Source organism: Marmota flaviventris, chromosome 9 (genome assembly GCF_047511675.1).
Source record: "Marmota flaviventris isolate mMarFla1 chromosome 9, mMarFla1.hap1, whole genome shotgun sequence".
NCBI classification, from domain to species: Eukaryota; Metazoa; Chordata; class Mammalia; order Rodentia; family Sciuridae; genus Marmota; species Marmota flaviventris.
The window spans coordinates 72,596,331-72,611,589 of NC_092506.1; the positions used below are offsets into that span (position 1 = coordinate 72,596,331).

The 15,259-nt window shown below is 33.6% G+C and overlaps 1 protein-coding gene across 1 annotated transcript in view; it reads right to left on the reverse strand.

The window, feature by feature from the left end:
- Dlg2 (discs large MAGUK scaffold protein 2) overlaps positions 1–15,259 on the reverse strand; it is a 2,015,095-nt gene that overhangs the window by 1,513,192 nt on the left and 486,644 nt on the right. The window contains exon 5 of the mRNA XM_071616557.1: positions 5,903–5,977. Coding sequence (XP_071472658.1) covers positions 5,903–5,977 — 75 coding nt within the window. The remainder of the gene's footprint in view (positions 1–5,902; positions 5,978–15,259) is intronic.

A 15,259-nucleotide genomic window follows, 5' to 3' on the forward strand; every position in this document is an offset into this window, starting at 1 on the left:
TCTCGATTTTTTTTCTAACTGTATGGCTACCATGCATATGGCCAGATAAACTGTAATCCCAGTGCCCACCAATTTAAGGTCCTATATTCTGCAATATTCTATAATTTTCCTCAAACTATGATCATCTGATAATATCCTGACTTTTCATTCTGTCAGGAGACTACTGGCAGTATGAAAACCTTGCCCTAAAAAATAAAAACTGTATTCAATCTTTGGGAAAAAAAATACTCATCAAAGCCACCCTCGATGCATTTTTCCAGTAGCAGAGTAAACCCTGTAGGTGCTATGTTCAGAGGAACTCTAGAAACACCCAGAGGGCAGACAGGACATGATTTTATGACTGGGTTAGATGTTTCTCTGTGCCATGATCTGGGCTGTATATGAAATGCAGTCACACAATATAAACTGGGGGAAAAAACAGTGAAGGGAAGAGCTACAAAAGAGGAGGGGGAGAAGGAAGGGGAAAGAAGAAACCTTTGGACTATTACCTAATGGCTTATGCACATTGTATTAACTGTTTTCAATTAGAGTGAATGCTCCTGACTGTGGGTAATATGAGGAGGTCTGGGAGAACATGCTGAAACAATTAACACTTTAAAAGAACACCTCTGGTTTCTATGTGGAGCATCTGTTTTTATCGATTTCTCATAAAAGAGAAAAAATTACTTTTATAATCTAGAGAGACATAGTAGAAAAATGTTAAAATGTTTCTAAATTAAAAGGAGCACCTGGTCTAGAATATGGCTTCATGTTACTCAGAATACAAACATCCCTTGTTAACATGACACTCCTACACCATCAGTTCCAAAGAGCAAAAATATTCAAGAGCTGCAAGATTTCTGTTTTCAAGGGCTTAAGGAGTTGGGCATTAACTCCTGGAACCTTTCCCTATCCCAGCCTGAATGCCTTTTTGAAGAAAAGGTTCTTCTAAGTAAACCTAAATAAGTAGCCCTTAACTAATAATAAGATATTGCCTGCTTTTTATGCTCTTCTCTTCAATCCATACTGCCCCCGCCTCCCCTTCCCTTCCCTCCCTTTTGGAGAGACCTGTTCTTTTTTTTTTTTCCTTTCCTCACAGCACTTAGGAAGCAATTACTATGTGTCAGGTACTATGTTAATATTTGCTCTGCGTTATTTTATATAAATCTCAAAAAATCCTGTAGCACACATAAACTCAGGGAGATTAAGTAAATTACTCAAGGTCATATAACTAATAAGTGGCAAAGTAAATATTTTAAGAGAAATCTTAATTCTAAAGTTTGTACTTTTAACTATGACCAAATACTTCAACTTTCATCTTCCACAGTCCACTTTAAGGTAATTTTCCATTCTGAAAACTTACAGCTTTTTGTATAGACTATTATTATAGAATATGTTAGCAATAATTAATTACTTACTTGAGTTCTCCTGCTATTCATTGAAAAATCCAAGGTTCAGTTACGATTAACAATATGTGCTCAGTAAATGCTAGTAGAATGAGTAAATGAGAGTTGATATATTCAACTTTATTTTGAACTTAAGTTTTTGAAAACTCCTCCCCAGTATTACTCTCTAATTTCTAGTAATTAAGGAATGTAAAAATGTATATAGAGAAAAAACAATTCTCATAGTCAAATCACGTGTACTTATATATGGCTAGTCAAAAAATTCACTCATTCAGGCCATTTCAGAAAAAGGAAGGTTATTCCTCAAAATGATTAAATCTGTATGGTCATAGTCATACTCTGTGGTCCAGAGACATGTCCTAAAAAGCAGCAGCCACTCAAGTTCCTGCAACTGGTCAAGCTCAACCTTCCTTATTTCCTAGTATCATGAACTGAATCTTAACCAAGTTCACCCCAGATTCAGAGATATGTTTCATCTGAGTCTCAGAAGTTATGGGCATTTTCTCAAGTGTTGGCAGAGATTTAGATAACTACTGTGCTGATATTCGCGGTCATACAAACTAACGAGGCATAAACCCCTCCCCCCCAAATTCAAGTAGAACAGTAAATAAGGATGTCATTCTAGCATTTAATGTAGCCATACAATCAGAAATAAATTGTCACAACTTTCACTAAGGAAGATATTTAATTTATAGTCATTCAAGAAGTATAATTACAACCATATTTCTGTATATTTATTGGGAGTAAAACTTCTTTTCAGCTTGAACTCAAATGTATACATTTTCTTTCCAATTTAAAAAAAAAAAAAGTCTTAAGAAAAAAAAAAAAAAGAGCAAGAGAACATTTCAGACCCATTACTACATAGGTATGGAGTGCCAAAAACCAGAACATCCAGAAGGAAACTGAACAAATAGTAATAGAAGCCATTCTCAAGGATATATGTAACTAGTGACAGGCATTTACAAAGCAATTTGGAGAGAGAAGCCTTCTTAGGAAAACCAATGATGAATGTTCTGCACTTAAAATGAACTTGGTGCAAATGTACACATAATAGAGACTTTTTAGTAAAAAGTGTTAAAACCCAATTACAAGAATGCAATCATTCCAGAACAGAACAACAAAGAACAAGAATAGAGTAGTACAGAAAGGAATATAGGAGAGAGTCAACTGAACTTGAAAAAATGCAAAAAGATATAAAGACTATCCATTTATTATGCATATAAGAATTATATTAATCTATTCATAACCTGATTTAGTCCTTGGGGGATTTGAGACTGTCAAGACATTCTCTTTAACATGTGTAGCTATGGTTTTCACTATTTGCTTAGAGATAAGAAAATGAAAATTAAACCAGAATGACTTTACATGTTATCCGAAATTTTTTATTATATAAACATGTATATGCTAGTTGTGAAGTTAACTGCTTATTTTTGGTCATTTTTCTGTGCATTCAAGCTTATGGATAGTCAGATATTTTGACTAAATAACTATTATAAATTGCCAAAATCCCAGTGTTCTGAATGCTTCTGTCTGAAACTACTTCATTACCTGGGCTTTGATTAGGGATGTAAGGTGGGGGCTCAATAAATGTTGCCGGTTGAGTGTATAGTTTAATGTTTTTTTTTTTTTCTTTTTTGTTACAAGTAAATCAAAAACCAAACCTCTAGCAAATAATATTTTTTAAAGTATACATAATTTGAAACAAAAAGATATTGATATTTACCAACAGTTTGTTGTTGTTGTTGTTTGTGAACAACAAAGAGATTTGAGTAAGTAAAACCTGAGAAGAGCAGTTTCAGGGGTCTCAGCAACTGAGGTCCATAGAATTTTTTTCTAAAGTACTATCAGATTGATAACTACCAATTTGAGGTCTCTGTAAGGTAAATTTCAGATTCTCAGGAACAGGAATCCATCTGTTCCCACTGGGATTTTGTATCTGCTGTGGATCAGACTCTTATGTCCAGAGCCAGGCTCACAGAGTTCAAACATGTCCACCTCTGTGGATCAGGAGTTACACACAAAAAAGCAAATCATCACATGTGGCACAGCTCCTTCAGAAAGCTTCTGCCACACTAAGAGTTGCAATTACTTCTAAGTAAATTGCAAAGGAAATTTATGAACCCAGCAGCTCCATGACTGGAGTGAAAAGAAACATCTACTTCCTGATGCTCTTACGGGACTACAAAACTAAGAATCAGATTTCAATATTGGCATTTTTTACTTGTGATATTTAGGAAGGATCTTAAATATCATCAGCTACTTGTGCTTAAATTTCTACAATAGGAGGATTTAGTCTGGGATCTCCAGTGTATATTCTAACTCCAATGCAATAATGAAGGATAACTATTTCTAATAATTTGAAAGACAGAATTCTGCTTATAATAACACTGCACAAAATAGCTAAATTATCCAGGTTTTTTCTCTTTGGGGCTGAAATTATCAGTGTAGTAGAAGAACAGCTATTAATCAGAAATTCTTATTGATAAGTTGATAAAAATAGGAAAACTACCTTATTCATGGTTGTATCACAGCAATGGCATAGTACAAGACATAGCTGAATGGAATTACTAATTTTTGTCTATTTTGGAAACAAATTTTCTCAAAATATAGATTATTTGAGAGGAAAAGTATAAAAAACACAACTATGAAGATGAGCAATGAAAACTACTAACCTAAGTAGGTAAAATAGCATTACTAAGAGTCATAAAATAATTTACTGGGATGTACTATCTTAGTCCCTTATCGGTTGCTAAAAATACAATACCATAGACTGGGTTAAGTTATAAAGAAAAGAGGGTTATTTCAGCTTACAGTTCTGGTCCACAGTGAAGGGATCACATCTTGTGATGGCATTCTTTCTGGCAGAGTCCTGAGGCAGCAAAGGAGGCATCATATGATAAGAGATAGGGAGGGCATGTGCTCAGGTCTCTTTCCCTCTTCTTACAAAGCCACCAGTACATAACGGAGTTCCACATGATGACCTGATATAATTCTAAACAGCTCCCAAAGGTCCCAGCTCCAGACACCATAGTCAGATTAAGTTTTCACCGTATCAATACCTCACATTGGGAATTAAATTCTAAATGAGGTTTAGGAAGAGACCAATCACATTCAAACCATAGCAATGATTAAAGAGGAAATCAGCAGACTGAAGATTCAAAAGTGAGCCTTCACTTACACAGCTCCTTCCCTGAATCAGGGATTTATAGGTACATAGGAACCTGAGGAGTATGTGGTCTCCTTGGAAAAATGGACATATGATCCCAAAATTTTGAGAAAATATCAAGGATATAATAGAAGGAGTATTTGATAAGGAAATGGAATTATTAAAACTCATCCTCCTTTCCCTGGCATCACAGAGTCCCTAAGCATGCTCTCACCTCTGGCCATCTGCTTACAATTTTTTTTTCTCTAAGGCTCTAGCAAGTCTGGGCTATGTCTGCACTGCAGGAATCCCTCCAAAATTCAGCATCATCATCTCCTTCACTAAAGGTGATCCCAGCTTCTCCTAAAAGCAAAGGAGGAAGTTTTTTTCCTTACATGACCTGAATGCAAAGCAGCCTCCCCTAGATCAGTGCCTTCTAACAGTCACAAGTCCTGTGCTGGCAGCTCAGCTGTCACTTTCAGCAGCTTGTACCTCAACAATACATGCAGATATTTAAAAGCTCCACATATCACTTTTACATTGCCTGCAAGGAGGGTCCAATGAGGGGAATGCCCTAAAAGTACCTTCATACTTTCTTTTCTCCACCTCACACACATTATTTCATGACAGGCAAATTGTCAGTTATAGCACATATAATTCCCAGAGGAACCATTGTCATTTCTTTCAGGCAATGTGTATATAAGAGAGTATCATACAAATCAGCCACTTTCTTTATTTACTTCAGAGCATAGTGTAGTAGAACAAGCACATGAAAAGAGACAGAGGGTATCTGGGATTTATTGCCAGGTCCACAATTGATGTACTATTCTTACTCCCTTTGTATTTAACGCTCCTATTTGCGACACAAGGATAATGACATAGTACCTGTTTGTTTCTAAGGCACTCGAAAATTCTCTGATAGAAGATTCCACACAAAAACAGAGACTATTTTTACATCAGGAAGACTTGAAAATTGCAAGTCCGTTTACTCATCACTATTAAGCAGTCAACAAAACAATGATAGAAGAGAAAGCATCCCTCTTTAAGGCATTTAAAATCAAATATTGCTGAATGTACAGCTGTTCAGAAAGATATATGTACAAATATATTCATTTTAATGACCAAACAAATCTAACTCATCAATAACCCATTTAGACAAATCCTTTGCAAGTTATCCTGTCTCCCAAATATTTCATAGAATCCCTAATCATAATTATATATTATAATACACAGCTTTTAGAACTACACGTTTTCCTTTCAAAAGGTCTTCTCTACTTTTCAGAGAGCATTCCAACTCATTTAATTAAGTTTATCACAAAATATAAAAACATTTCTCCTTCTTTTTAGCAAATCTTGGAATAATCAAACTTACAGTACAGTGATGTACAGGCATCCAAGCAGGGGCTTCCACTGAGCAATTCTGGGCTGGGCATTTGCCTTGGTTTTGCTGAAAATAAGTAAAAATTATGTTATTTTCCATATATTATGTGCAGCAACATAGACTCACTGACATATTTATTATCAATATGTCTATTACCATATTTGCAAGCATTACAGAAGCTTCTGAGAATGATCCTTTGGTGCCATGCTACAAAAAAAGCAGGTATGCAATTTCTACTCTTATCAATACACAAGAAATTATCCATTGCTGTTTTTTCTTCCTATTATTTCTCTCTCTCTCTCTCTCTCTCTCTCTCTCTCTCTCTCTCTCTCTCATTAGTACTCTAAAGACTCAGATTTTGGTATTAGGCTTCCTTAGCATCTGGCCTTCCAGGCCCCATCAGAAACCATCTGAGAGATTTTTCTAACACAGAAGCTGAATCTCTCTGCTCTTCCAGGCTCCCAGACAACCTTTATAAGATCACTTAAGTGAAGGTATAGAAAGGCTGTATCTCCTCTTTCAGATTGTAACCAGAGATAGTGATTCTCTCTAGAGCATCTCATAGAACTCTAAAATGTTGAGTTAAAAGCAATAAGTCTTAGAGACCTTTCTTGTCACATCAGAACCTGAGGTCCAGAAAAATGAAACAATTTGCTTAGGGAACCAGAGGTTTGGCATTCTAAGCCATATTCTGCCCTCTTCTTTCTACATAAGTAATTTATTTCTAATTAACCTATTCTTATTCTGTAATTTCTGAAAATTAATTTCTTATTGGCTTATTAGAAAGAATGAAGTGTTTAACTAACAATAATGTTTTATCCTTGCAATAATGATTAGTTTTGAAGGGTTGGTTTCTAATAAAATATATTTTCTTTCATTACATAGTGGTAATATAGGCACACTGATAATGTAAATAATCATCATACAAACCACAGTTGTGATTTACTGAGCTATGGATCCATTACGTTATTATTAGTACCCAAAACAAATATTGATAGAAGTATTATATTATGCCTGATTTACAGAGGAGAAAACTGACACTTAGAACTGTTAGGTAAGGGCTGGGGATGTGGCTCAAGTGGTAATGCATTCGCCTGGCATGCATGGGGTGCTGGGTTAGAAGAATATAAACTTTGGATAATATCAGCACCACATAAAATAAAATAAAGATGTTGTGTCTGCCGAAAACTGAAAACTAAATATTAAAAAATTCTCTGTCTCTCTCTCTCTCTTTCTCCTCCCTCTCTCTCTCTCTCTCTCTCTCTCTCTCTCTCTCTCTCTCAAAGAAAAGAAAAGAAACGTTAGGCAAGTTGCCTAAAATTCATCCTGCTAGAAAACAGCATACCTGGAAAGGCAGCAAGAATCTGGCTGACTATGCTGCCCATGCTCCTATGCATGTTTTACAAGAAGCTATTTCTGTGGGTTTTAATTTTCTATCTGTTTAATGGGGCTTACAGCATGCCATCATCTAACCCAATTTCATCTATCAATGATCCTAACATTTCTGATTTACCTCAATGAAATGCTGAATTCAGTGCTCCTATCATGCTAAGACTTGTACGTGATTTATAAGCTTTTTGGAACAACCTTTATTTAGGTGATCTATTTTTAAGGCATCACTAAGCCCTGAAGTGCTATATGAATGATTGTGGATAAAGTCACTATAAAAATAAACTTAAACCATCAATCTCTATACAGTTTTCTTGGTTAAAATATGACGTGCAGCACCAGCAGGATACATGAGTCCATTGGACTCTTGTCAGATGACCACAATTTTAAGTCAAGGTTGGCTCTGTGCTTACTGTCACAAGATACTTTTGGTAGGCACATCTGTAAAATGAAGTTAGTATTACCTAATTCCTGGAATTATTATCACTGATAGGTACAGATTTACTTCAGAGTATTATCACAATTTTCAAGAATGGATACTTATAACAACACATACAGTGACCAAACAATTTTATCCCTATTTTGATAGTCAAGTTATTTAAATAAATGTAATTTATTGACATGTGGGATTAAGTCTTTTGAAATATGAAAGCATTTTAAAATGTTATTTGTTATTATTTCTAACTTTGAGAATTAAAAATAGACTTTATGGTGAGGAATATCTCCTTTGGACTAATTCATAATTATTGTTGTTATTAATAGTAATAGTAATCTTATTTTACATCTAGAGTTTACATCTTTATGAAACATAATAAAGAGGAATATTCAATAAGTAAGGGAGCTGAGTAAAGGAATATAATACCCATAATATATGATGAATGCATAAATAAAATGAGTTTGTATTTCTATAGGTGTACAACGTGGCAACAGAAGATGGACATCTGTGTGAGACTCTCTCTTATTCCATTATTACCTAATTTTTTACACTAAGGCCTTCACAATAGTATTCTAAATAAGCAAATTAGCAGTATGATTATACATACCAAGACAGACTAAAAGTTCTACTGAAGACAGATGTCCTATGAACATAAATTGATTTTTCAATCAATAGTGTGTAGCTAGAAAAATAAGATTGAAAAGAAGATAGGGCCTTGGATTTCAGCATAGTATTTCCATTAATCTGTCTGTGTAACTTTGGGAAAGTCTTTCTAACACTTCAAACTCACTTTACTCATCTGTAAAATAAAAGGGTTAGGTTAGATACAATTCAGTGTGGAGACAGGAAATGTCAAATTTACTCATGGATATTATCCAAAGTTTATATTCTTCTCAATAATTTAATATGTTCTCTCTGCCAAAGGGGTTCACCATGAAGTTGGATCCACTGAAGAATGATTGGTTAGAGGCTTAAAAATACCATTAAGAAATAAATATTCCCCTTTGAGTTTAAGCAATAGCAACCACTAGACCAGATGGTCCAAAAGACTCTTCCACTTCGGTGTGGCTATTGGAAACCCCAACAATCATCACTGTACTTCTTAAGAGGAAGCTTAACATGTGTCAAGGAAACCCCCAGAGTAGGTGGAGAAGTAAAGGGGTCTTAAATTCTCTTTTTTTCCTAGAAGTGTAGAAGTGTTGAATATCTTTTTCAGTATCCTTTTTTTATTATTATTATTTCATGTGTACACTGTGACATGACAGAGTTTGGAGGTACCTCCTTATTGGCAGATTACCAGTTTCTCAAAGGCCTGTTAGAACCAATATAAACACTAGGGAAATGGGCACTACACCACAAGGTTCTTTTTTGTTTCATTGGTTCTTTTTAGTTATACCTAACAGTAGAATCCATTTTTTTTACATAATTAGACAATCATGGAATATATCTTGTTCTAATTTAGACCTCAGTACCTTTCCTCCCCTTCCCTTTCCTCATCCCCTGCTCCCTTTCCTCTATTGATCTTTCTGCAATTTTTACATAATTATTTCTTTTAAATTAATTTCTTATGGATATACACAATGATGAGATTCACAGTGGTAAAATTCATATATGTACACAGGAAGCTATATCAGATTCATTCCACTCTTTCCTTTTTCCATCCCCTTTCCCTTCCCTTCATTACCCTTTGTCCACTGAATGTCTAATCTCCCCCTCCCCATGTTATGGGTTAATTCCCTCATATCAGAGAAAACATTTGAAATGTGTTTTTTTGTGTGTGTGATTGGCTTATTTCACTTAGCATAATCATCTCCAGATCCTTCTATTCACTGGCAAATGTCATAAAATCATTCTTTGTTACTGCTGAGTAATACTCCATTGTGTGTATATACAACATTTTCTTTACCCATTTACCTGTTGAAGGGCACCTAGGTTGGCTCCATACTCAGCTATTGTACTGTTATAAACATTGATGTGGCTGAGTCACTGTTGTATACCAGATTTTAAGTCCTTTGGATATATACTGAGTAGGATAAGATCAAATGATGGTTCCATTCCTAGTTTTTTGAGGAATCTCCATACTGCTTTCAGAGCGGCTGCACCAATTTGTAGTCCTACAACAATTTATGAGTGTACCCTTTTCCCTACAATTTCACCAACATTTACTATTACTTATATTCTTGATAATTGCCATTCTTATTGGAATTAGATGAAATCGCATTGTAGTTTTAATTTGCATTTCTCTAATTGCTAGAGATGTTGAACATTTTTTAATATATTTGTTAACTGTTCATACTTCTTATGCTGAGAAGTATCTGTTAGTTCTTTGGCCCATTTGTTGATTGGGTTATTCATTTTATTTTTTAATTATTTCTATATTCTAGAAAGTAATGCACTATCTAAGGTGCAGGTGGCAAAGATTTTCTCTCATTCTTAGGATTTCTCTTTATGCTCTTGTTTCTTTCCTTTCTGTGAAGAAGCTTTTTAATTTAATGCCATTCCATTTATTTGTTTTTTTTTATTTTACTTCTTCTGCTTTAGGAGTTTTCTTAATGAAGTTAGTTCCTGAGCCAATATATTGGAGTGTCGGGCTGATATTTTCTTCTAGTAGGTGCAGGGTTTCTGGCCTAATTCCTAAGTCTTTGATCCACTTTTGAGTTGATTTCTGTATAAGGTGAGAGACAGGGGTTTAATTTCAGTCTTTTATATAGATTTCCAGTTTTCACAGCACCATTTGTTGAAAGGGCTATCTTTTCTCCAATGTATGTTTTTGTCACTTTTGTCTAATATGAAATAACTGTATTTATGAGGGTTTATCTCTGTATCTTCTGTTGGGCTTCGTGTCCATTTTGGTGCCAATACAATGCTTTTTCTGTTACTATAGCTTTGTGCTATAATTTAAGGCCTGGTATTATGATGTCTCCTACTTTTCTTTTCTCAGCAAGGATTTCTTTGGCTATTCCAGGCTTCTTATTTTTCCATATGAATTTCATGACTACTTTATTTCTATTAAGAAAGTCATTGGAATTTTGATGGGAATTACATTGAATGTGTACAGTGTTTTTGGTAGTGTGGCCATTTTGACAATATTAATTCTGTCTGTTCAAGATCATGGGAGGTCTTTCTGCTTCTAAGATCTTCTTCAATTTCTTTCCTTAATGTTCTGTAGTTTTCATTATAGAGGTCTTTTACCTCTTCTGTTAGATTGATTCCTACTTGGTTTTTTTTTTTGTTTGTTTGTTTTTTTTTTTTTTTTTTTTTTTTTTTTTGAGGCTATTGTGAATGCAATAGTTTTCTTAATTTCTCTTTCAGCAGATTCATCACTGGAGAATTGGAGTATAGGAACATAATTGATTTATAGATGTTGATTTTGTATCCTGCTACTTTGTTAAATTCATTTATGAGATTTAGAAGTTTATTGGTAGGATTTTTGGGGGACTTCTAAGTATAGGATCATGTCATTGGCGAACATATAACTGGAGCTCTTTGTGTCATATTTGTATCTCTTTAATTTCTTTCTTTCACCTAATTGCTCTGGCAATTAGGACTATGCTTTTTTTTAAACATATGACAGCAGAATGCATTACAATTCTTATTCAAGGACTATGTTTTCAGAGGAAACACTTTCAGTTTTTCTTCATTCAGAATGGTGTTGGCCTTGGATTTGACATGTATAGCATTTACAATGTTAAAGTGTGTTCCTTCTATCCTTAGATTTTTTTAGTGTTTTAAACTTGATGCTGTACTTTGTCAAATGTTTGTAGTATATCTACTGAAAAAAAATATCATTGATTCTTGTCTTATGTCTACTTATGTGGTGAATTACATTTATTGATTTCTATAGGTTAAACCAACCTTGCATCCCTGGGATTAAACCTACTTGATCCTGGCACATGTGGTTTTGTATGTGATTTTCCAGTATGTGATTAAGAGTTTTTGCATTTACATTCATCAGGGATATTGGTTTCAAGCTTGCTTTTCTTGATGGGCCTTTGTATTGTTTTGGTATCAAGGTGATAATGACTTCATAAAATAAGTTTGGCAGATTTCCCTCTTTTTCTAGTTCATGGAATAATTTGAGGATTGGTCTGGTTAACTCAGCTAAGAATCATCTGGTCCTGGGGTTTTCTTTATTAGTAGGCTTTAATGGGTACTTCAATTTCATTACTTGAAATTAATCTGTTTATGTTTTATATATCCTACTGATTCAATTTGGTAAGTCATATGTCTTTAGGAATTTGTCAATATGTTGAATGTTTTCCAAGATTATTGGGGTATAAAGTTTCAAAATAGTTTCTGATAAATCTCTGTATTTCAGTAGGAAATATCTATGGTTATAGTTCCTTTTTCATCATGGATTTTAATAACTTGAGTTTTTGCCTCTTTCTTTGGGTTAGCTTGGCTAAGGGTTTATCAATTTTGTTTATTCTTTCAAGTCACCAACTTTTCATTTCATTGACCTTTTGAAATTTTTTAATCGCAATTTCATCTCTGATTTTAATTATTTCCAGTCTTCTCCTGGTTTTGGTGATGGTTTATTTTTTTTCTGGAGCCTTGTGATGTAACATTAGGTTATTTATATTATACCTTTCTATTCTTTTATTGTATGATGAGCTCAATGACAGGAACCTTCCTCTTAGAACTGCATTCATACTGTCCCAGAGATTTTGATATATTCTACAAATATCCTCTTTTACCTCTAAGTATTTTTTTCTATTTCTCCCCTAATTTCTTCTGCTATCCATTTATCATTCAAAAGTCTCCAGGTGTTAAAGTGGCTTTTATTTCTAGCTTACTGATTTCTAATTTCATTCCATTATGATCTGATAAAATGCTAGGTATTATCTCTATTTTATTTTAGCATTTGCTAAGATTTGCTTTGTGGCCTAAAATATGGCCTATTTTAGAAAATGTTTCATGTGCTTCTGAGAAGAAAGTGTATTCATTCAATCATTGATAATTGACATATATAGAATATTTCATCTAAGACTAAATTATTAATTGTAGTTTCTAGTTATGTAGCTTCTTTATTTACATTTTGTTTGGATAATCTATCCAGTGATGAGAGAGGTATGTTAAAATCATCCAGTATTATTGTGTTTTGGTGTGATTTTTAATATTAAGAAGGGTTTGTTTGATATACAGAGGTATTCCACTGTTTGGGTGCATAAATATTTAGGATCATTATTTCTTATTGTTGTATGATTCCCTTAAGTAGGGAATGACCTTAATTTTCTCTTCTGATTAATTTTGGCTTGAAGCCCATTTTATCTCATATGAGAATAGTAATCCCTGCTTTTATACAAGTTCTATGTGAATAATATGTTTTTCCCATCCTTTCATCTTGAGTCAGTGGATGCCTATGAGGTGAGTCTCTGGTAGATAGCATATTGTTGAGTCTTATTTTTTTAATTTATTCTGCCAAACTATGTCATTTAATTGAAGAATTTAAACCATTTATAGTCAATGTTATTATTAATAGATGATTTTTATTTCCTGTCATTTTTAGTTCATGTTTTTACATTGAGTTTAATTCTCATTTGTTTGACTATTTTTCTATTGCTGTTCCTCCCTCTGGTGGTTTTCACTTTTATTTTGCATTTATTCTTCATGAAATATTTTAATGAGTATGTTTTGTAATACAGGTTTTCTAGTTGTGATTTCTTTTAGCTTTTGTTTATCATGGAAAGTTCTATTTTCATCTTCAATTCTGAAGCTTAATTTTGAAGTATAATATTCCTGCTTGTCATCCATTTTCTCTTTGAGCTTGGTGTATATTATTGCAAGAACCATTAGCTTTTAGGGTCTAGGCTGGGAAATCTGTTGACATCCAGGTTGATTTACCTCTAAATGTGACCAGTCATTTTTCTCCAGCAGTTTCTAAAATTCTATCTTTATTCTGTATGTGAGGCATTTTCATAATGTATCTTAGAGTGGATCCATGGTAATTTGTACATTTGGAGCCCTGTATGCCTCCTATATTTGAATTTCTATTTCATTGTTAAGGTTAGGAAAATTTTCTGGTATTATTCAATTGAAAAGATTGTACATTCCTTTAGTTTGTATTTTGGAGCCTTTGTCTAACCTGATAAATCTTAAATTTTTCCTTTTGATATAATCCCATATTTCTTGAATATTCTGTTCATTGTCTCTTAACATCTTTTTTCTATGGTCAACTGTATTTTCAAGATTACATATTTTTCTTTGATGCCTGAAACTCTTTCTTCCAAGTGGTCTAGTCTGATAGTGATGCTTTCCATTAATTTTTAATTTGGTTTATTGATTCCTTCATTTTGAGGATTTCTAATTGATTCTTTTTCAGAATTTCTTTCTCCTTTTTAAAGTAATTATTCACTTATTGTATTTTCTGTCTGATTTCACTTCTTATATTGTCTTTCATCTCATAGAACAATTTATCTATGGACTTTCTAAATTCCTTCTCTGACATTTCTTCCACTGTGGTGTAAATAAATTATGTTGTTGAGACATTTTGGGTTGTTTGGTATGACTAGTATCCTTGATTTTTCATACTGTTTGTATGTCTACCCATCAATCAGTATGATTTTGAAGCAGCAGAGTTTCTATGCTATGAACTTGTAGTATTTCTGTATATTTCCAGTACCTCACAGATTAGGGGGAAATAAATAATAGCAATAACCAAAGCAAACAATATACAGCATTAAACTAAATACTTGGTTCCTACTATTACATATACAATGTTAATTGGCACAAAAAAATAACATTGGGTTAGCAATTGCCATCAATAAAGACCATAAGAAATCATGTATCATGTGTCATTAAACAAACAATGTGAATGCTTTTGGCTTTCACAGCAGTAATAATTGCAGCAGCATTAATGGTAGGGTGGGTTTTATTTAAACCAATTAATGCTAGAAGACGGTATGAATAGAGTTAATAGAAAAAAATACATGATAGGAAGGTAGAAAAGAGCTATTAATTTCAAAAGGTTAACAAAAAGAATGCAGAAGATATGTAGAATATGATGGCTATGAGGAAGGAGGAGAAAAACAGAAGTAAAAAATTAAAGGAAGAGTGAAAGAGAGAGAACAATAGAATTTGCCTGTTAGCAGAAAAAAAAGAGACAACGAGAAAAAAAGAGAAACAGACAAATAAAAAACAATGTAAACCAAAAGCAAAATATATTAAGCAAAAACACAAACTCTGCCGGATGGGGTAGCACATGCCTGTATTCCCAGCAGCTTGGGAGGTTGAGACAGGAGGATCACAAGTTCAAAGCCAGCTGTAGCAACAGCTAAATGCTAAGTCAGTGAGACCCTGTCTCTAAATAAAATACAAAAAAGCATGGGGAAGTGGCTTAGTAGTCAAGTATCCCTAGGTTCAATCCCTGGTACTCCCTTCCTCCCAAAAAAACCAAACCCTTAAAAGACAAGTCATGGAAAAATAACTACATTTTAAAAAAATGGTACAAATGAGAAAAAATAAATAAATATGTATATGTATATATATGTCCATGAACCATCCAACAAACATACACCAAAAAA